At 41.0% G+C, this 21,239-nt stretch overlaps 1 protein-coding gene across 1 annotated transcript in view; it reads left to right on the top strand.

Moving 5' to 3' along the window:
* Ebf2 (early B-cell factor 2) overlaps window positions 1-21,239 on the top strand; it is a 185,626-nt gene that overhangs the window by 152,437 nt on the left and 11,950 nt on the right. The window contains exons 11-14 of the mRNA XM_005373722.2: window positions 15,843-15,931; window positions 17,259-17,324; window positions 17,407-17,584; window positions 19,120-19,305. Coding sequence (XP_005373779.1) covers window positions 15,843-15,931; window positions 17,259-17,324; window positions 17,407-17,584; window positions 19,120-19,305 — 519 coding nt within the window. The remainder of the gene's footprint in view (window positions 1-15,842; window positions 15,932-17,258; window positions 17,325-17,406; window positions 17,585-19,119; window positions 19,306-21,239) is intronic.

Genomic DNA, 21,239 nt, shown 5'->3' with positions numbered 1-21,239 from the left:
CTCTTAAACAGAGAGGACAGGGAGAACTCAGAGCAGTCCAGACAGAGGAAACAGCACATGCGAAGGCCCTGGGGTAGAAAAGAGCATGTGATATATTTGATGGTCACCACCAAGACAAAAGTGATGAATTAAAGAGAACTTAGGTACAAACTGGAAGGGAGGTGGGTCCATGCTCCACGTAGACCTGTTTTCTCAGCCCTTGCCCAAGTACCTTGAGTAACTATGGGAACATTACCATGGTCAGATTTGCCTTTTAGAAAATCATCCCAGATGCAGTGCCAGGAATGGCTAAGGAGCCAGTGTGGAGCAGAGAGGTCAGCTGGAGGCCAGTGTGGTGGCCTTGGCCAGAATGATGGCAGCTGCCCGGAGCACTGGTGGTGGGCACAGGCAGAGGTGGGTGAGATTTAGGAGGCAGCACTGTCGGGACTTGAGGATTGATTGGATGGGGTGCAGGGGGAGGGGAGGGAAGGGAACAGTGCTCACGTTTCACGGTTGAAAAATTGGGTGGGTCTAGTTTAGAAAGTGATTTTTTTTTTTGAAGGTATAAAGTGCTAAGGGAGTTCAGAGGAAGGACAGAATACTTCCAGCTGGCCCAAAGGGGGGAGGCTTAATATTGTAAAGATGCTGATTAATCAATAAACTTAACACAATGCCAATCAAAACACTAACAAAGTGTTTAGGGAAACTTTGCAAAGTTCACCTGGGAAGGTGCTCAAATGGAATGCTTGATTTTGAAAAATGAGAGGGCCTTGCCCTATCACGTATCAGAACTTACGTTACGTTTCAATAATTAAAAGAATACGGGGCTTTGCAGGAACCCTTGGGAATGTGACGCAACAGTAGGGAAAGATTTAAACATAACCTGTGTGTGCACACACTGAGGGTGTAAATACCCAAGTACCCATCTCTGGTCGATGTGGGGAAAAAAGCACATGTAAGCCATGTGGTAGGCCAACTAATGAGGTAGTCAGATGAAAAAGTTAGGTTTCTAATTTCGTGTCATAAACTAAAATAGAGTTAAATATTTCTAATAAAATGCAGGCATTTCAAAAGATTCTAGATCTAAAAAAAAATTATCTTGAGCCTTGCTCACCTTGACACTTATGACAGAGACCATCAAGCAGAAGATGCAATTACATAAAAAGAAAATTTTTATATGTCAAACAACCAGGTGCAAAATCGAGAGGAAAAGAACAAGTCGGAAACATATTTGCTCAGTGGGGTGTGTCATCCTACATATGAAGACGTTCATTTTTTTCAGCAAAAATCTATTTTATGCCTACTGTTGTCACCTGCTACATTACCCAATGTAGATAAAGAGGAGAATGTCAGATAGCTTACAAATTGAGAAAAAGACAAATATCAAAATAGAAAGCTGGCAAGAAGCATCAGGAGTTAATTCAGGAAGGAATACAATCGAGTGATAAGCATATAAAAATTTCCAGCCACATGAATAATCAAGTAAATGCAAATTAAGGCAACAAGATTACCATAAATGTTTCTTTATCAAATCTTTATCAAAAAAGAGGTCTTTGTAAAATATGAAAATATCCAGGCTGTCAAAATTAACAGGTGAGGACTTCCTAACACACTGCTGTAGGATGGTTGATAGCTAGCAAAGAGCAAGTAGCTTGATGACGTAGTCTCAAAGATACATGTGCCTTTGACCCAGTGACTCTACTTTCAGGAATGTATACCCAGGAAATAATTGAATTTGCCCAAGGCTGTTTAGTGAAGTACTATTTATGGAAGTGAAAAATTAAAAACATCCTTAGTGTCCATTAGGGGAGTCATTAAATAATGAAACATCTTTACACTTATTAAACATTAAACAAATGCCACGGATGGATATTTATTTACATGAGAGACTCTCATGATGTAAGCTTTTAAAAGCTTAAAAGCAGTATGCACAGTGTGAGCCAATTTTTATATTTATGAAAAATGAGTAGTTTTACAAAGATCCAAGGATAAAAGCCTTGGTACATGGTGTTAGCGATGCTGGTTTCTTGACGTTGGTATTTATAGCTTTTCACGGTGCTTATGAGTCTATTATTTTCTCATAAACTTAAATAATTGCAATTAAAACTTAAAGGAATAAAATATGGTACAAAAATTAATGTCACACATGTTGAAAGACTGAAACAGCATGCACTGGTGAGCTCGGTCTTTCAGGCACAAAGAAGGTCTTTCCAGCCGGGTGGTCAGGGAAGCTTCTTCCAGGAGGCTACCTTTGACTGGAAGTAGGGTCGGAAGGGCAGGGACTCAGGAATTCTTTCACAATTGGAGAGAAACCGGAAGTGCTCTTGAGGACGGTCCAGAGTCAGGTCCCTGTCAACAAAAAACTTCTACTTTGAGGTCCCTGGGCCCGATGCAACTCAGGATGGTGGAGACAGAGAGCTGATGTCATCCACAGGGGGTTCCAGGCCTAACAGGAGATGGGTTGGTGGCCTTATGTCTTTCCTGAGAATGGGCAGTGCCGACATGAAAGTTAATATAATCTCACTCAGATGGCTGGACAGGCAGTGGCTTCCATAGGTGACTAAAGATGACCCTGCTCTATCCAGATCTGAGTCCTAACTCCAGCTGGCCCCCAAAGTTGTGACCTTTTTCCTACAGGAAGATGGACTAAGGCCTCTTGGATTCTAGCTGGCCTGGCCTCCTGAGTGCTGAGGTTGGAATACTGGGCCACACTCCGGGAGCACCTAGTGGATCAACGTCTCCAACTCTACATCCAACTTCACTGTAGCGTGGTGCTCTGAGCCGCTCTGGGCCTAGGCAAAGTACTGGGCTGCAATGGTGAGATGAAAAAAATCATCCTGATTTCAGAAGGAAAGAAGAACTTGAAACTTAGAAAGCTTTGGTGGGGGCAGGGTGAGCCATCTGGACAGGAGGGGTCTAAGAGAACTGGTGGACAGGCAGTCAGAGCGCTGCTTTCAGAGGGTGGCTGTCATCGCTCTTTGCTTGTCCTTTTGTCAGGTGCCTGATCTCTCTGAGTTCCGTTTTCTTCTGTAAAGGTGAGGACATGTTATACTATTACCTATAGCTGTTTCCCCAGTTTGGTAGACCATGAGAATCCTGCCTCATGTAATTCCAGACATACCCAGTCCTGCACTTCTGGAGGACAAAGGATTTGTATTTTAAAGTAATGAACTTGGGAGACATGAGTTCTGCTCATGCATCTGTGGCAGGGACTATGGCTTCAGACTGTCTAGCCATGGAGAAATGGCCTAGGTGCCTGGGCCATGTCTCCATGAACGCAGTACTGGAGGGTAACTTTTAGGTGAGACTTCCTAGAAGAAGACACAGAATTCAGGATGCAGGAAAGGAGGCTCCAGCAAACCCCTTCTCCTTCAGTCCCTACCATAACACATACACCTGTGGCCCACAGTCCAGCCATTGATGGCTCCTGCATTCAAGGTTGTGCCTTTGTAACGGGCCCGAGTCTATTAGATGTGCCTGGTATAATTAGCCAAAATGCAATAATCAGCTCCCCATGGTTGCTACTACCAAGTACAGCGCAAACAGCATAAGGGCTCTGAAGAACAACACGTTTTGTTCACACGTGTGACCTTGCAGGTCTGTTTCTCTCCAGTCACAGTTTGCTAAGGTGCAGCTTGCTGCTCTGCAATTGAGAGAGTCACACGAAACTCATCAGGAAGAGACCAACTGCCTCTGCCTGGTGTGAGCCCAGAGGCATGCACCACCCGAGGCTTAGTGGGGAAGACAGCCGATTTCTGCTCTCCTTGCTGACTTTGCCACCAAGAATGGGTAGTGAAGAAGAGTAACCCTCCTACCAAAGGGGCTACAGCAGTCAGTATGCAGATCTTTCTTGGCCGTCAGAAGTTCAGGTGGTGCACATGCACAGAGAGCACTTGGAGATGGAATTGCTGGTGTGTAAAACTGTGAAACTATCGCCACACACAGGATCCACCACCAAGCACATTACATGAGCTAAGGGCAGGTCACTGAGGACTGGGGGTGGGGAGTGGGTTGATGTGCATAGCTTTTTACTATTGTTACTCTTTGTAGCTCTATTTGTGCTCTACTACAGCTCTTTCCAGAATCCAGGCCAAACATTTGATTGTGGAGTAACACATTTCCCATAAGTGCTATAATAATACAGGACTAGTAAAGAGAAATGATGGTAGTAGTTCATGTATGTATTGAGCATGTAGGACAAGACTTTACTTATGACTCTAGTAATCACCGTCCTTTTCCATGGGCTTTTTATGAGCATCTCAACATTATAATCTTGTTGTGTTCAGACAAATGAAGTCACCTGCCCATGGTCACCAAGCTAGGTTCAATCCAAATTGTCTCATTCCAAAGCTTTGCTCTTAGCCATTAACCTGTACTTTTTGATGCTCTACACAGCTTATTAGAAGCCACGATACCAAGGCCACTTGTTTGGCCTCATCTCATAGTTGGATTTGGCAGCTGTGCATGGCCTTGTTCCTCTAGCTGCTAGTCTGAGGAAGGGCACAGCTACTAGGCAGTAGCCAATGAGCATGAAGAGGATCTCAGAAGATACCTTACCTGTGTCCAAGTTTTCCAGGTGCCAAATGGGGATGTTTCTTGCTATCTCGGGTTGATGTGCTAGACTCAGAGCCTAGTAAGTGCCCTGCATTCATTCTATGGAAAGAAATTCTCCTATCTATAATAATTAATGTTGTAGAAAGCTAGAGGGCACAGGTTTCGGGTTGCTGATCAACATGAGTGATGTTGGATCTCCATGGAAGGTGGCCTGGAGCCTTGCTGTTAGGCAAAGGGGAAGCAGTGATTGAGTTAAGAGGCTGGGGTTTTCATTCCAGCTTCTGGGAGAATCACATAACTACTCTTTGTACCATTTTCCAACCTCAAAACATGGGGACATACTTAGCATCTGTGACAAAAATATGGTGGATGTTTAACTTTTAAGTGTATTCCAGTAAAAGATGCAACGCCAAGAATCCCCCTCAAAATACTGCTCTCACTTTAAATACACTTATCCCGTACCATCTTGTGACTTTCTGAAGCACTTCTGGAAGTACTCTTTCACTAGTGTCTTTAGTTGTGTTGTTGCAGCTGCCTCAAGGTCCTGAACTGATTAAAAACATTGACCTTTCCTGGTCATTTTGACTTTGAGCAAGAGTGAGATGCACCACAGTGTCTTCTGCCTTTCCCTTAAATAGTCCTCAGCAGCAGCTGTCACTATGTTTTTCCATCACATCTGTTCAAGACGTGAAAGAGGACTTCGAGGACTGCTTCAGAATGTTACAAGAATGTTAGGTTAAGTGTGCTTGCAGGTAGGGGGGATATTCTGAGGGGGATTCTTGTCAGTGTGTCTATCTGTAGTAAACGTGTAAACATTTAAGCATACATTTTGATCACCCTTGGTACATTCTTGTGGAGATGAAGGCATATACATATGCAAAGATAACTATGTGTATAGACACAAAAACATAAGCAGAATTCACTATGGCAAGCGTTTGGAAAGAGGATGCATAGTAGGTGTGAGGGTGTAGTTGGTTTCCTCCCTACTGGCTGGTTGGTGGTCTTTTTGTGTGTCTTCTCTTCCATGAAATATGCATTCTTCAGACCTGCCACCTCGTACCCTTGATACCTTGGTTAAGGTAAGAAATCAAGGTTTTGTCAGCAACAGAGGGACCCAAGGCAGCCTGCAAACCTGGACTTGCTGGTAGGGGCCAAAGCCAAGGCAGGGCGGGGGTCAAAGGAAAACAAAGGGAGCAGGAGAGACCAAAGGGGCCCAGCAGGCCCAGGGGTATGCAGAGGGTTCGTGAGGTATGTAGCTGGATTTAGAAGTAGACCAAGCCAGTCTGGCTAAGCAAGACACTGGGAAGCCAAAGAGTTCACACGACTCCCCCACCCCATACTTCTTATCTTTTACTTTAGCAAAAAAAAAAAAAAAGAACTTACTGATTAAATACCCCCATTCATTATTTGAGTGGGAGAGTTCATTAGCAGGAAGAGGCAGTAGTTGGGAGGAGAACTGGGAGGCCTCGGTTTTCCCACAGTCCCCCAAATCATAGCCAGACAGTCCCTGCACAAGAGCCCCCCTCCACGAGCAGCATTGCACAGATGTGCAGTCTGGATTTCAAATGTTAATAGCTCATGCATTTCGCATTTCTTTTTTTTCCCCCTCCTAGCATTATCCTGAAAAAGAAAAATCCCACTGAAGAAATGAAACTGATTTTTCATTAAAAATACCCAATTCAGACATCAAAAACTGGCCTGAGTACAATTGTTCCCTGTTAAAAGAGGAAACAGGTCGGATCCACAGCTCTCCTGATGCTCCGCACTTTTGCAAAGTCGTCCGCACCCCCACCTCTTAGGAAACACAGATTCTTCCTCCAGCTGAGTCTGAGGAATGATGTCCCTGCTGCCAGCCCCAGAGTAGGAAATGTTGCTTCGCTAGAGACACCCAGCTCCTTAATGGACTGGCACTCTCAGCTCTAATCGTCTAAAACCGTATTACAGGGAACAGGCACATAGTCATAACTGCTCCGTTGTGGCATTTAGATTTACCCTTGAAATTTATCTTTAATTTTTTACAGTTGTCTCCTTAACCGTGTATATTACTCTCTTCTTCAAACAATCTGTCTTGCAGCTGCAGTTTTCTTGAAACCAAAGTGTAATTAAATATTAAATTAATATTTCATTTAAGATTAAATATCAAAGGCTTCCATCTAATCTTTCACTTGCGCGCTCTCGGTTCTCTCCTCGTATTCTTGTTCTTGTGTCCGCGAAGGCAGATACCACTTCTGAATAATGCGTTCCTGTGTGATCTTTATTCCTTTCATTTTTTTAAACCGGCTACATCCATTAAAACAAATAGATGTGAAGAGAGATTTCAGCATCACCAAGGTTAAGCAATCTCACTACTTCCAATTCTCTGAGAAGACCATGGCCGCAAATAACTACATAACGACTCAGGTCATGAACACTTTTTACCCGGTCAATTTGGCTCGTGAATCTGTGTGTTTGGCAAAATTTTGCTTCTGTTTGCAAACTGCATCAGGTAACAAACATGACCTTGGCCATCTTCCCCAGAATCACAGAACAAATTAAGTTAGCGAACCAAGGTACTGGGAAGATATTAATATCCCTGAATCATAAAATGCAACAGCTTGCAAGGGGTCTTATAGGCCATTTAGTCTGGACATTTGTCTTGGCCAAGAAACCAGCCAAAGATCCACCCAGCTAAGTAACTGCACAAAGGTGGCATCAGCAGTGTCAGGATCTAAGGTAGATCCCTAGAGAGGGTGAACTGAATCCCCTCTGCACTATCAGATGCTGTGAACACATTTTAACTCAGGAGCACTCACACCCCAATTCAGTGCAGGTTGAGCATGATCTCCAATCCAAAAACCTGACATCTGAAATGTTCCAGAAGTCCAAACCCTTTTAAGCACTGACATGATGCTATGATTGGGAAATTCCACAGCTGACCCTAGACTCAGGTGCACTACAAAGGTTGCATAAGTTAACTTCAAGCTCTATGTTTAGGTGTAGATGAGACATAAATGAGTTTCATGTCTCATCCGTGAGATATCTCATTATACATATGCAAATTTTCAGAATCTAAACTACAAAAATCTGAAGCATTGGTGGTCCCAAGCATTTCAGTTAAGGGATATTCAACCTGTATAGCCTTTGACTGCTGGGCACGGTAGGAATAGGGCAGAAAGTAGGTGACTGGATGAGGAGATTGGGAGCAGGAAGAGGAGGAGGAGAGGCAGAAGCATGGCCCAATGGAAGGCTGACATTGCAGGAGTCACCAAGTAGGCTCAGAGGGTGACGAGGCATGGACACTGGGGAGAACAGAGAAGTCCTAAAGGTGGCCCAGGAAGCGCTTGTCCTGCACCCCCATGGCCCTCCCTAGGCTGGGTTCTTCTGTACCTTCCTACGTTGTCAGCAGGGAATAGCTCTCTGACCAAGACTACTTCTAGGTGTTGCTGATCTGTGTATTCTCCTCTGGGGACATTGAAGTTATCTTCTGCTCTGGTGCTCATCTGGAAGTCACATTCCATAGATTCTACCACCTTTGGCTTTGTTTTTTGGAACAAAATACCTGTACAAGATTCCATTTGATTATTCCTTGTGTTCCTGAAGGATGTTGGGATCTAGAACATGGATTGTGTGGTCCTCTGGTTCCATAGGCTGTTTTCCTTGGTGAACCACGTGATCTGTAAATCTTCCATCTAAGTGTACATTTTATGCAGATAAACGTACCTTTAGGCAAATACACTCTCAGTTCAGGATGTTTACTTTTTTAGGCTGTTGATGACCATCTGTAGACTGCACAGTGCAGCTAGAATAAAGCTGAAACTCCGGTCAGCAGTGTGATGCAGCAGCTCACCCAGAGCACTAGCCAGGCTGAGCACTCAGCTCTTCCCCTGACGCCATCGTCTTATCCTTCTCCTCTCCAGTTCCTGCAAAGAAAACCCACCAGGGGTTGATGTTTCTGCATTTGTGATTTGCACCCCTGGTCATCAAAAGCATAAATGATTCCTGCATCATTGATGTTCTGTTGTGAAGGGTTGACCAGAACTCTAACACAGAGCCTTCTTCTCATGTTAGCCAGCATTACAAGTTTGGTAAACAAAAATAGATGCATAAGCTGCGATGAACATCATCTGGTCCCCGTACTGTCTCTTAAGGAAAGAAAATAAAAATGATATGGAATTTATATGTCTCATCAATCCTTTGGGAAAATTAGTATTGAGCACTAGCCAGCTTTTTGTTTTTTAAATGAGAGGTTCCCAGCAGATATTTTTAGTTAAATACTATTTACTTAAAAACAAAAACCCTTCACAAGTTGCTTGGAGTTTCTATCTATTTGTTGTTTCCAAGGTATGTAAGTAACCTCATATATTATAGTCACAATCAAAATGAGAAATGACATATAAGATCTAGGCTCTCAGGAGAAATGTTATAAAATCTCAAGGTATTGATGAAAGTTTTTCAAGGCTGATCCAAATGGGATTTAGATTCTGTGGCAGTTGAAATGTGTATTATTAAACTCCTTAAGCAAACCCGAATGACTCCCAGTGGAGGATTAAGACATTCTATGTATAGCAAAGATGAAATTCTCATGTCTGAGTTTTCTCTATTGAATTCCCCCTTGATTAGCTTCTGTAATATTTAACTTCATGCCATGCCATAATTATTTAATAAAAGGTAAATATAAATTATATTTCAGTGGGGATATGACCTTTTACCTTAATGTTATATTACTAAAGAAAGACGTAGATAAACAGAGCCTATAGATTGAAGCATATTCTTAATTCATTCTGGTTTTTGCCTTGCTAGCATTTCTCTGTGTCCCTGTCAGCCAAAAGGTTGGCAGAACTTCACAATATCTCGCTCTCCATGCGGTAGGCAAGGTTGTAAACTTACACGGATGATGGCGGGCGGTTCGTGACCTGGTTGGAGAGGCAGTCTTGGTGCTGTCTTGGGCACCTTGTTAGGTAACTGAGCTTTTCTTGGCTCACACCAGGCCTGAAAAGCCAGAGGATACCACGCAGGGAGGGGGTGCTGAGATGGAAGGTGAAAGTGAAGTTGAATCTATAGGATGCAAAAAGAACTGTTCAGAGGGGAAGCCAGTTTGGAAGCAGATTATGAGCTGTCAAATCTGACCCTGATGCTTGGGAGGCATTTCTTCTCGTGGTTTGCGGATGAGTCAATAGATCCTGAGTAGTTTTGACTTTGTGATTTCTATTTCAAACAAATGTGCACTGATTACATCAGTGTGTGTGTGTGTGTGTGTGTGTGTGTGTGTGTGTGATTATTCCCTGTCCATGTAGCTAACAACATGGTATCTCACCATACTTCTTATTTGGATACACACATGACTCATCCCACAATTTATGCCCATGAAGTTTGGTGGCAGGGACCTGCCAAAGATAGTCAACATAAAAAAGAGATGGTGGTGTCTAATCTTCTTATTCCATTTGAAGTGTGAATTGTTCACCCAGGGTGGCTGAGATAATCTGCACTTTCTAAGGCGTGTGGGAGGAGATGGGGAGGGGATGGCAGGAAAGATAAGCAGACACGAGACCTTTGTATCCTGATGATTTTCAGTCTGATAAGGGAGAACAAGCAGAATAAATGTCTAATACGTTCTTGCAAAGAGAAACTCATCTGCCTTCTACCTGGGGGAGGGACCAGAGAGCCTCATCTCTGAGAATTCCTCTGCGAGCGGCAGAAAGACCAAAGAAGAACATTGTTGGCCATGAGTGGATCACCACGGTGCTATTATGCCAGGCAGTGGGCACCTGCTGGGGCGAGTGGCTGAGCAGATGAAAGGCAGGGGCAGAACAGGAATGGAGAGAGAGTGAGCAGTTACACTTCTCACCTGGAGTAGTCCCTTCATCTGTCTGCAGCATATTGTGAGTGTACCCGTATCTATCATTTCTCAATTTTCTCCACCTAAGAAAAGAGGCACTGCAGACAAGAAAACAGTGCATAGTTCACAAAGGAGGAGGCAATGACCGATTTAGAGAATTTCGTCCCCAAGTCTATTTGCTCTATAGCACCAGGCAGCTGCTCGTTGTCACTGGTTGATACCAAATGGGGCTTTTCTCACTCTTGGGGAGTGAGAAGTTGGGCTACCCTGGTGGCTTCACACTCCATGCCTGCAGCCCTTTGCTGGAAGCTAGGAGGAAGCACAGAGAGGGCTGGGGGCGACAGCTTTAGTTCCACTGCAGAAAAGATGAGAGAGCAGGTTTGGGCATTAGAGAAGCCAGGGATCAGATCCCATCTTTACCACCTAGAACTGCATTTCACACAGGGGTAAAGCCACAGCATCAGGTTGCAATGGGGATTAAAAGAGCTAACACATATAAAAAGCTTAGTTTACTATGTCCATAACATCGTAAGCCTTCAGTACGGTCTGAGCGTGGTAATGACTGTTTTCATTATTGTATATTACAGACACTAAAAACGCTTGTTATTCAAGAAAGAGGCTTCTGGAATTGCTGACATTTTAATACTAAGTAGAAAAAAGTTTACAGAATGATTCCAATTATGCACATAGCTCTTCTTACGTGTGTTTCTGGGCAAGATGGTAATGTGAGTGTAAGTGTTTCATCTGCCTCATGGCCCCAGAATGTGCCATTCATATGTCAGAAATGTGCCCATGTGCTTTGAGTGCTCAGGTTTGCATTGGAGTGCAGGGGGAAGCTGCTCTCAGGATTCTTCTACTAGGGAAGAGCAGTAGTAGAAACGTAAGGAGGCCATGAAGGGACAAATTTATAGTGGTAAAAATGGTTAAGTATGTTAAACAACGTGCTGTTAAGATATATTAAATAAAACAGTCAAACGTTATCTATAGAACGCAGGCAAGACTAATATGTATTAACTCACAAAAAACTCAAACTCCAAAAAGCAGTTACTGTACAGGCTACCTCTTAAAAATCCAGTGCAGTTAGCTGACATAAACAGTTGACAATTTAATGCTCAATTATCCAGAGGTTTTAGTGCTTTCTTCTCAAAATAAAAGGACATTAAAATTAGTAACATGACTATTTAGGAAATTACCACTGAGGAGAGGTAGAATGAGAGATAGAGGTTAGACATTTTAAATAAATCCTGTATTTAATCTAAGATAAAATATGTAAAATCTTGAGGAAACAAATGCTTTTCCTACAAAAAATACAGATGATATTGGGAATAAGGAATGCACCCAAGGTTTCTGGCTGGAAATCTGTTGGGCTATGTTGTTTTTCACTGGGAATCCAGGGAGTTTGGAGACCTGGAGTGGGAGGAACCCGTGGCACGTCCAAGTGGGGATGTCCAGCCAGCAGCTGGGTCTGTTTGGCTGACTCCCTGGCCAGCCGCCTGGCTAGAGCTATCAATGGTCAGTGTGCAGCTGGACGTGGGAATCAGAGAGGCAAGGGTACATTTACTCAGGAGACTGTACAGGCAGGAAGAAGATCTTGGCAACAGTGTGGAGAAGCACGAACATTTATCAACAGGCAGAGAAAGAGCAGCCTCAAAGTGGGCTGAGACAGCGTGGCCAGAGGCAGGCCAGAGCGGAGCAGAGTGAGTTCGGGAGAGCTCGGGTAGGAAGGTTCCAGAGGGAGAGGGTGTGGGCAGCACATGCTAACTTGCGGTTGAGATACGAATGGGAATGTTCTTGGTTTACTTAAAATGCTACCGGTGACCTTGACAAGAGCAATTTTACTTTCAAATTCTTATTCAAGGGGTAGTATCCATGCTGTACAAGTTTTATAGAGCACAGGCTGAAATACAGACAGCTTCTCATTGTACTTTCCAAGCTGGTATAAAATAAGATCCATTCATTTGTTGAACAGAACGGTGTGCACAATCCCAGCTATTCACGCGGACATGTCATTCCCTAAAACACAACAACAACCAACCCCGGCGTGAGCACTGTGCACTGGACGCTATTCTCCCTAACATGATTGATTTAATCCTCACACCAGGAATCATTAAAAAATCAACAAACTGGGTGTACAAATACACTGAGAAAGTTATATTAACATCTGTGAGTCAATGTTGAATTGTGAAATATTATTTTACAAAATATAAGTGGGTCAAAGGAGAAAAATTCTATGACTGTAATTTTCTAGCATTCTACCACATCCTGATAAAGTTTCTGTTGAAGCATGGTAAATAATATCTGTTTCAAATAAGCAAGACTATATTTGGCGGTGAAATGTTGGTGTGTTTTCTGTGTAGAGGAAAACAAGTGAGAGTTACCCATCATCCGCATTTCTGAGTGTTGTTTGAGAAGTTTCAGCCCACACAAGAAGGGAAAGACAGAACTAAATGGGATTAATATATCTATAAAGAAGGCAGACATGATCATTATATGTAGATGTTATTAATGTAAAAGCCAAAGAAAAGGAATGGAAAAATACAGTGCCATGTGTGAGGGGTTGGTTTCAAAATAATGATAGCAGCCTTTGGTTAATATCTTTTATATGCCAAGCACTGTGAGGGGACATTATATAAATTATTTTCAGTACTTTGGGTCACCAACCCTGAGACAGGTTTTAAATGATAAAAACTAGTGATTTGGGCTGGAACTCAAACCCAAGTCCTATTCAACTCTAAAGCTGATTCTTTTAGTGACTACCGTAAATGGCCACAAACCACCCTCACACGGATATAAAAAACCAAAACTCTTAGAAAGCATGGTAAGGTGATATCATATTCACAATAAGAAGTAAGGAGCATATCAAAATAAAAAGCTTTACACCAATACAAAGAACGCAGTACTCTTTTCTGGTGACCTAAAGAAGATTGAATATTGATATTATAAGAACCATTATTTTTTCTTTACTTATTGGTCTAACAACACTGAAATATATTTTGAAATTTCCTTAAGGTACCTATGTAAGAGTAAATGGATGAGTTGAGAGAAATGCAGTTTTGAAAGCATGTGTATTTGTGGAAGGGCACTTTTATCACTGAATACTGCATGTCACAACTACAAGAATGTGAGTCTCCCTCAGAATAAAAACATGACTCAATGCAACAGAACTGAATATCTGGAAACCACTCCATAACATGGGATGTAAAGTTGTAAATATTCCATGACAAAGAGAAATCTAGATAAGTTAAATAATTTAAGAATTCATGTATATATGTATATATTGTGTTGTATGCATATAGTCATGCATTGCCTACCGATGGGACTACGTTCTGGGAAATGCGTCATTAGGTGATTTCTTAGTTGTACAAACATCATACAATGTATTCACACAAAACCACTACACTCACTCCTAGGTTCTGGGGCATATATTGTGGTATATGTTGCTTGTTGTTGATTGAATTGTTATGCTGCTCATGATTGTATACTTTTGTGTATGTGTGCTTGCATGCAAATGTGTATACTTACCAGATCTTGGGGTTAGGATACCCTTCTGAATAGGACAGCTATGGACAAATTGAGATGTGATAATGTTACATGATGACAAAGTGTTAAAAATCTTAATAAAGTATTTTTGCAAGTAAAAAGAAAAGACTAACCCCCAACAGAAAAGAGTACAGGAAATATTAAGAAGTTCGTAAGAAGAGAAACGAAAATGAACAGCAAACATAACAAAAAAACTGTCGGGCTGGGGATGTAGCTCAGTGGCACAAGCGCCTGCCTGGCAAGTGCAAGGTCCTGAGTTTGATTCCCGGTACCAAAAAAAGAAAAAAAGAAAAAAATTGTCAACATCACTTGACTACAGAGTATAAGCTGAAGTGACTATATGCATTGCTGGGGGGAGAATAAAGTCACATATACTTCTAAAGAATGATTAACATTATATGTGAAAGCCCTGAAATATAGATTATAATTTTTGGTCCAGTAATTCTAATTCTTGGCATTTTCCATTTGAAATAATTAAAGTTATATGCAAAGGATGACTATTGCTCTGATTTTTATAATAGTGAAAAATTAGGATGACATTAAGTACCCAACATTAGGAGACTATTTAAATAAATTATAGATCATGTCATGGAAAAGTATGCAGGAATTTTAATAATCTTATAAAAATGTTTAATAACATGAAGAAAACATTATGGTACACAGTATTGTTCAGTGGTTAAAAAGTAGGTTATCTAGAAGTGTGAATACTATTTGTGTTGTGTGTATTTAAATCTAGAGGGATATAAGCAAAAGTATTAATCCTGGTCATTTCTTTTTTTGTTGTTTTGTTTTGTTTTTCTTCCGGTACCAGGAATCGAACTCACAGCTTTGAGCTTTCCAGGCAGGCGCTTTGCCACTGAGCTAAATCCCCAGCCCCCCGTCATTTCTTAATTAGTAGATTTATAAATGATTGTATTTTTGCTATATATTCTAAATTGTTTATAATTTTTAAATAAAAGGTGTTGTTTTGACAGAATAATATGAACAGATGTTCATAAAATACATATGCAAAACAGAAGATTAAAAAAATTCACCTTCTAGTGTTTATTGCTGCCTAACACGAGTACGGGCAATTATTATTTGGTTCTTTGTATCTTTTACTTTACTTTGGTCATGCATTAATTTTAAAAAACCATAAAATTTAAACAACAAACTTGGGAAATGAAAAGGGGAGGAAGAAAGAATAAAGGAACAAACTTGGAAAACTCTTTATAGTAGTAGAAATACTGAAGAATATCATGTGTTCATTGACTCATTCGTTTTGGACCTACTAAGTGCCTACTGTGTGCCAGGCTTGGTCTTAAACAATGTGAACACAGTGGTGAAACAAAATGAGCTCTGCTCCCATAGACCTTGCACTGGGAGCTAATATTTTAAAGAATGTAGAGGTTGCTAAATACAATGGCAAATTGTGAATATGTATTTAGCAACAGAAATTTTTAAAAATATTTTCAGAAAAGCATTTAATGAGAACAAGCTGATATGTTTATGTATGCATGGGTGTAAATATTTGAGAGAATGATTATGAAAAAATGGCATTTAGAAGAATAAGTGGATGAAAAGGGATGCTTGCAGAAGAGAGACAGAGTAGAAGAGGGAATAATATGAAAGTAGCTTATTATCTTCATAAGAAATTGTGCTCTGATTGTATATTTGGACTGTTTGAAAATGAGCAGAATTGTAGGAGTGTGTACTTAAGGAAGAAATAGTAAGATAATGGCAATAGTCCTGGAATTTTGAAATGGTATCCTAATGGGAAATCATAAAATTATTATAAATTCTAAATTTGTGTGTGAATTAATCAGTGTCAATAGCAAAACCTCCATCTGACTGCATCCATCTTGGTCAGCTGTTAAGACAGCACCAGAAACTTCCGGTTACTTGTGAAGACTTAAGTACAAGCTTTGTTTTGTGGTCTGAATGCAGACTCAAAGAGAGGATTTTTGTCTTTCAGCATTAAATGAACCCACCATAGACTATGGCTTCCAGAGACTGCAGAAAGTTATCCCAAGGCATCCTGGAGATCCAGAGAGATTAGCAAAGGTAACAGGCTTTGGAGATAGACATGAAAACCTTTCTATAAAAATTCAGCAAAATTAGACAAATCCAGCCACTTGACTCCCATCAAAATTAATCAGGCCTGGAATTGGCTAGGCTTTAAATACAAGATGAATATAAAATTTCTACTGACTATGAATATACGTTTAATCTCTGAGGAAATATGAAATCTGAAAATTTGGCATGTAAAATAGATTTGCTACAAGAATATTAAGCTTATAAAGCATCATCAATTTCATGAAAAGAAATATTTGCATAGTTGCTTAAAAGGGTGAGCTTTCATTCCTTTACATTTAAATATAATTTTTTTACCCATAATTGCAGGAGGGCTTCAACCCACAACCAATTATGTATTAATGGCCTAATATGTACATCAGAATATAATAAAGATAAAAATACCTCCACATATACATCTGTAAGGTGTATCACTTTTAAATGAACTTGCTTATGAAACCTACATTGTACGTCTGACCCATACTTTGTTTTAACAATACATCACTTTATTAGTTGTCATTCAACTGATGAGAAACTGTTAAATGTTGACATTTATACTTGCACTTTAAACATACTAATTATAAAATACCTTGTTCTCTATTCTGTACTGGGAGTAAAATTCCAGCACTAGTTGCTTCTACATCACACCTTTATTATCCTCCTGGAAAAATCCCCAGCCCCACCATTAAATTAGATGATATCTGGAAAGTAGGTTAATAGCAATTTAAAAGGCTGTAAAAAACAGGAGGTGGAAAAGACAAAATGAGTGGAGAGGGATTAGTAATCACTAATAAAAGTTAAAGTGAACAGGGGGAAATATTATTGAAAGAATTCATCTTTATTGGAATAAAATTTTGCAGAAAGCATTGCCAAGATAATTTCAGTACTCTGGACAACTCCTTGGCAAACAGTTAAGCTCAGGTCCATCAATCATTTTAAGAGTATTTGGTTAATTAGAGTACCAGAGTTTTGCAATACAATGCTCTGAAAGTAGCTTATAATAGAATTTCCATGATATTAATTTTAACCGACTCCACTCTCAATTTAGTTGACTTTTTTTTTAAACTGGGGTAACACAACCTTCTACAGCGACACTTCATAGCAGTGAAATTCATGTGGATATATATTGGTAGAGGGATTCACATGTATAGTTATGTTCTACCTGTCAAACCAGATGTTGAGCCGATTGGATAATTATTTACCTTTGGAAGTGTTGTGAGGGACTTTTGATTTTTATCTGTAATTTTCTCTAGTTTGTTATTTTGAGTTTTACTGTTGATTGTTACCCTCCCAATACACCTTTCCCTTTTCTTTGCAGGAAATGCTGTTAAAAAGAGCTGCAGATCTAGTGGAGGCCCTCTATGGCACACCCCACAATAACCAGGTTAGACCCTAATATCTCATGCTCTATTAAGTTGGTCCCTTCGTGGTGGATGAAATGCTCATGCTCATCTGCCATTTTGTAGGACATCATTTTGAAGCGAGCTGCAGACATTGCTGAAGCCCTCTACAGTGTGCCCAGGAATCCCAGCCAGATTCCAGCTCTTTCCAGCTCCCCAGCTCACAGTGGTATGATGGGAATCAATTCATATGGCAGTCAGCTTGGAGTCAGCATCTCAGAGTCAACACAAGGAAATAATCAAGGTACTACCTTTCTCAGAGTCAGAATTCAAGCACGTCTTCTACATTTAGGAGGTTGGCTCTGCTGGAATAAGAGTTAGAGCATGAGTCAAACCATCCATCCATCAGAGAGTGTCCCCAGGTAACCGACACCATTGTGGATTCCATTATTTCAACATCATAGGTGGTGTATTGTCAGATTCTAGCTTTCTTGGTACCAGGTAGGTCCCATTGACAGGAAATATTCAAGGATGAGATTGCCTATTGTAAATGTAAAAGGGTTTAGGCATATTGGAACTAGGGTTACAGGTATTAATTGAATAAAATTTATATTTCTGCTGCTGTTATAATAAGGTTGAGAAATAAAGAGGCTAAATATCACCATTAGAATTTATTACACCCAGAACTCTCTTCTTGATAACAAAGAGTGAAAAACTTGGTTTTATTTGGCAATATCTCCTGTGTATTATCTTATACACAAATATATGGAGCTGCTGTGCTCTCTCTTGCATGATGGCCGCCCTCATGCTGTAGGGTGTACTTTGGTTCCCACTTGTACTTGGCCCAAATTGCTCTGCAGAGCCTGTTTCTTTTCCTACCTTTAATAAAACTTTGCTACCATTAAAAAAAACACAAATATATAGCAATGAACTTATACAGCCAACTAGACTTTTACACATATAGTATATTATGTATTTTTTGCCAAGGGTGACTTTATTATTAAAGGGCTAGTATAAGTCTATTATAAATCATTTTTAAAAGGAGTACCTGTTCCTAATGCACGGGTTGGGTCTGTTTTAACAGAACTGTCTTTTACCTTGGAATAATTTATTTATAGTTTTATTCATCTATTGGAAGAGACTTCCTTATTCTTTTTGCCTAAGGTGAGTTTGTCCTACAAAAGGATAGGTGGGATCTAATATATCTTCAGGAAATGGCCACAGTATATCACATCTGCCTACCGGGCTTCACCTGACCACCGAATGCTTTTCGCAGTGACACCAATTAATATCTCATAGGACTCCAGTGTCATAAGATTTACAACTGGAAGTGGCTTTCCCACAGCCCTTTCATGTGAGCAGGAGAAGATGAGTGCAGGTGTGAAAGAAGAGAAAGGGATGTTATGTAGGATGGGGAAGTGAGGGGAGAAGACTTGTTATTGGATACAAAACTACAATTAGAGATAGGGAATAAATTCTAGTGCATCGCATAGTTTGGTGACCACAGTTAATAATTTACTGTATATTTCAAAATACCTTGAAGAGAGGATTTTAAATATTTCCATTGCTAAGGAATGATAGACACAGTGACAGATATCTTGGTTCCCCTGATTTGATCATTGTATATTATCTGCATGTGTCAAAATATCACACAGTATGTACTTTATGGATTTCTACAACTGCTATGTCCATTTAAAAAAATAAATCTGAAAACAAACTCCCACTTCCCATGGCTGTCCAGGAGTAGCTTGGTGGTGTGACGGTCTGGGCCAGAGTGGACCTGTGCCATCCACGTGTAGATTCTGCTTGATTTACCTGGGCCTTTCCTTCCTTGTCAAGGGTACATCCGCAACACAAGCAGCATCTCTCCTCGGGGTTACTCTTCCAGCTCCACACCTCAGCAGTCTAATTACAGTACCTCCAGTAACAGTATGAATGGCTACAGCAATGTTCCTATGGCCAACCTAGGTGTTCCTGGATCACCAGGATTCCTGAACGGCTCACCCACAGGCTCCCCGTATGGAAGTAAGTAACCACACTGTCTGCATGGCTCTCTAGGCCTCTCTGTCTCTGTGTTTTGCTGTTACAGCTTTTGGAGGGTTGGGAGATGGAGAAGCTACATTCATAAGTCTTACTAACTTATGAGAGATGTTATGGTTTGCGTCTAGATGTACCCTCAAAGCCTCAAGCAGTAATGGGATGGGATTCTAGAATTTTTGATTGATTCATGGTCCAATGCTAGGATATGTGTGTGAGTGCTACACCCGCCCTGGGGCAGGGAGCCTGCATACAATATAAGGGAGAGAAAGAAGCTCTGCTTCTCCTCCCTTTTCGCCCTTGCTGTTTTGCTGTTTTCCACCACTGTGAACTGTTGCCCTCTGCCATGTGCCACACTGTCTTGGACCCAGCTGAGTATGGACTGAAACCTCCACAAACTGTGAGCTAAATAAATCTTTCCTTAATTCTGGGTGTCACGTATTTTCTCCCAGCAATGAGAGAAAAGTAACCAAGACAGGAGATAAGCCGATTTCCTAATGAAATGTCCTTCCTGCCCTTAGTTCTCTTCCCTAGCTGAACTTTGATTCATCAGGCTATGCAAGACCCTACAGGAAGGAAAGAGTATAGGTGCACTTTTCCTTAGGCACTCTTAGATGTATTATTTTATTTAATCTTTATAAGAACTTTCTGAGCTTACTGTTTCCATGTAATAGGCAACACAGTTTGAGTGCACAGCAGTTAGCTAATTTACCCAAGATCATTGGGCTAGAATGTAGCAAGGCAATAATTTTGGCACAGATTTGATGGCTTCGAGTTATTTGGTCACATCCTGCTGAGTTTTTTCTTTATGGCATGGCTTTCCTTTCCCTTAAATACCTCCTGAGAGGTGGAAGTTGACTGTGTGTCACGCTACAATACAGTGAGATAGAACCTCTTCGCCTGTGGTCTCACAGCAGAGTTAATGGCTTGGGAAGTTGTGAAAACCCATTTGGGGCACTTTGGGAGTGAGGTCAGGAGCTTACACAATAGTCCCAGGAGCCCAAGAACGTGTACTTTTCAAACCTACACAGGGAATAATTCAGGCCAGGGGACATGACGGCATGGAGAGCCCAAGCGATTGAAAATAATGTTCTTGAAATACTAAGTGCTGTCGCAAGGGCCTGAGCTTGCCCTCTTTTCACCCAAAGTGGATCCCATGTGCCAGGAACAAGGGCATGTCAAGGGCAACACACGGCCGTGTCTGCCATGGCCCAGGAAGTGACATGGCTGGGAAGCTGCATCTCACAGCTTGTTTGGACCTTTGGTTTCCTGGAAACACACAAGTTATTTCTGTGTCATCTGTTCAAGTCATACAGTGAACACGACATCGTATGGGCTGGACATAACACCAAGTGGCAGAGGGCATTGGAGTTCATTTCTTTCAGTAGAACTAAAATTCTGTTACGACAGAGTTGTGAGGTCTATCTTGTATCTTGTTATATGACCCAGGTTAATTAAATAAGGAAATCGATTAAATAAGGAAATAAATTATGGACTGACTGAGTTCCTTACTTGTTTTTACCTTGTTGTTCCAAAAATATTTTGAGGATTTATAGTAGTGTGAACATATAAAATAGAAACTAATATGAAAGTGAGCTAAAAGAAGAAAACATGTTTAGGAAAATTATAAGTCCAAGAGCTAGCATAGATAACATTCAGTTTATTCAAGGGAGCCATTCATTTGGTTGTGATTTTACAAAATGCTAAAGCGAAGAGAAGAACATTGTTGTAAGACTTTGTGTCTACCTGTTACTCTTTTAAGGAGCTTAGGAGGAACATGGGTATTGCCGCTGCTGAGACCAGCAGGAGGCCTTTCCCACACTTCTCATGGACAAGGCCCCCACTGTGTAAGGGGTCGCCTCTTTAGCAATCCCACAAGTGGCATGTTGGCAAGACAGCCATTGTGCAAATACTGTCACATC

The sequence above is a fragment of the Chinchilla lanigera genome, unplaced genomic scaffold, assembly GCF_000276665.1.
Source record: "Chinchilla lanigera isolate Chin_1 unplaced genomic scaffold, ChiLan1.0 scaffold00002, whole genome shotgun sequence".
In the NCBI taxonomy this organism is placed as follows: domain Eukaryota; kingdom Metazoa; phylum Chordata; class Mammalia; order Rodentia; family Chinchillidae; genus Chinchilla; species Chinchilla lanigera.
The sequence above is the reverse complement of the archived record's forward strand: the minus strand, read 5'-3'. Positions and strand labels throughout refer to the sequence as shown.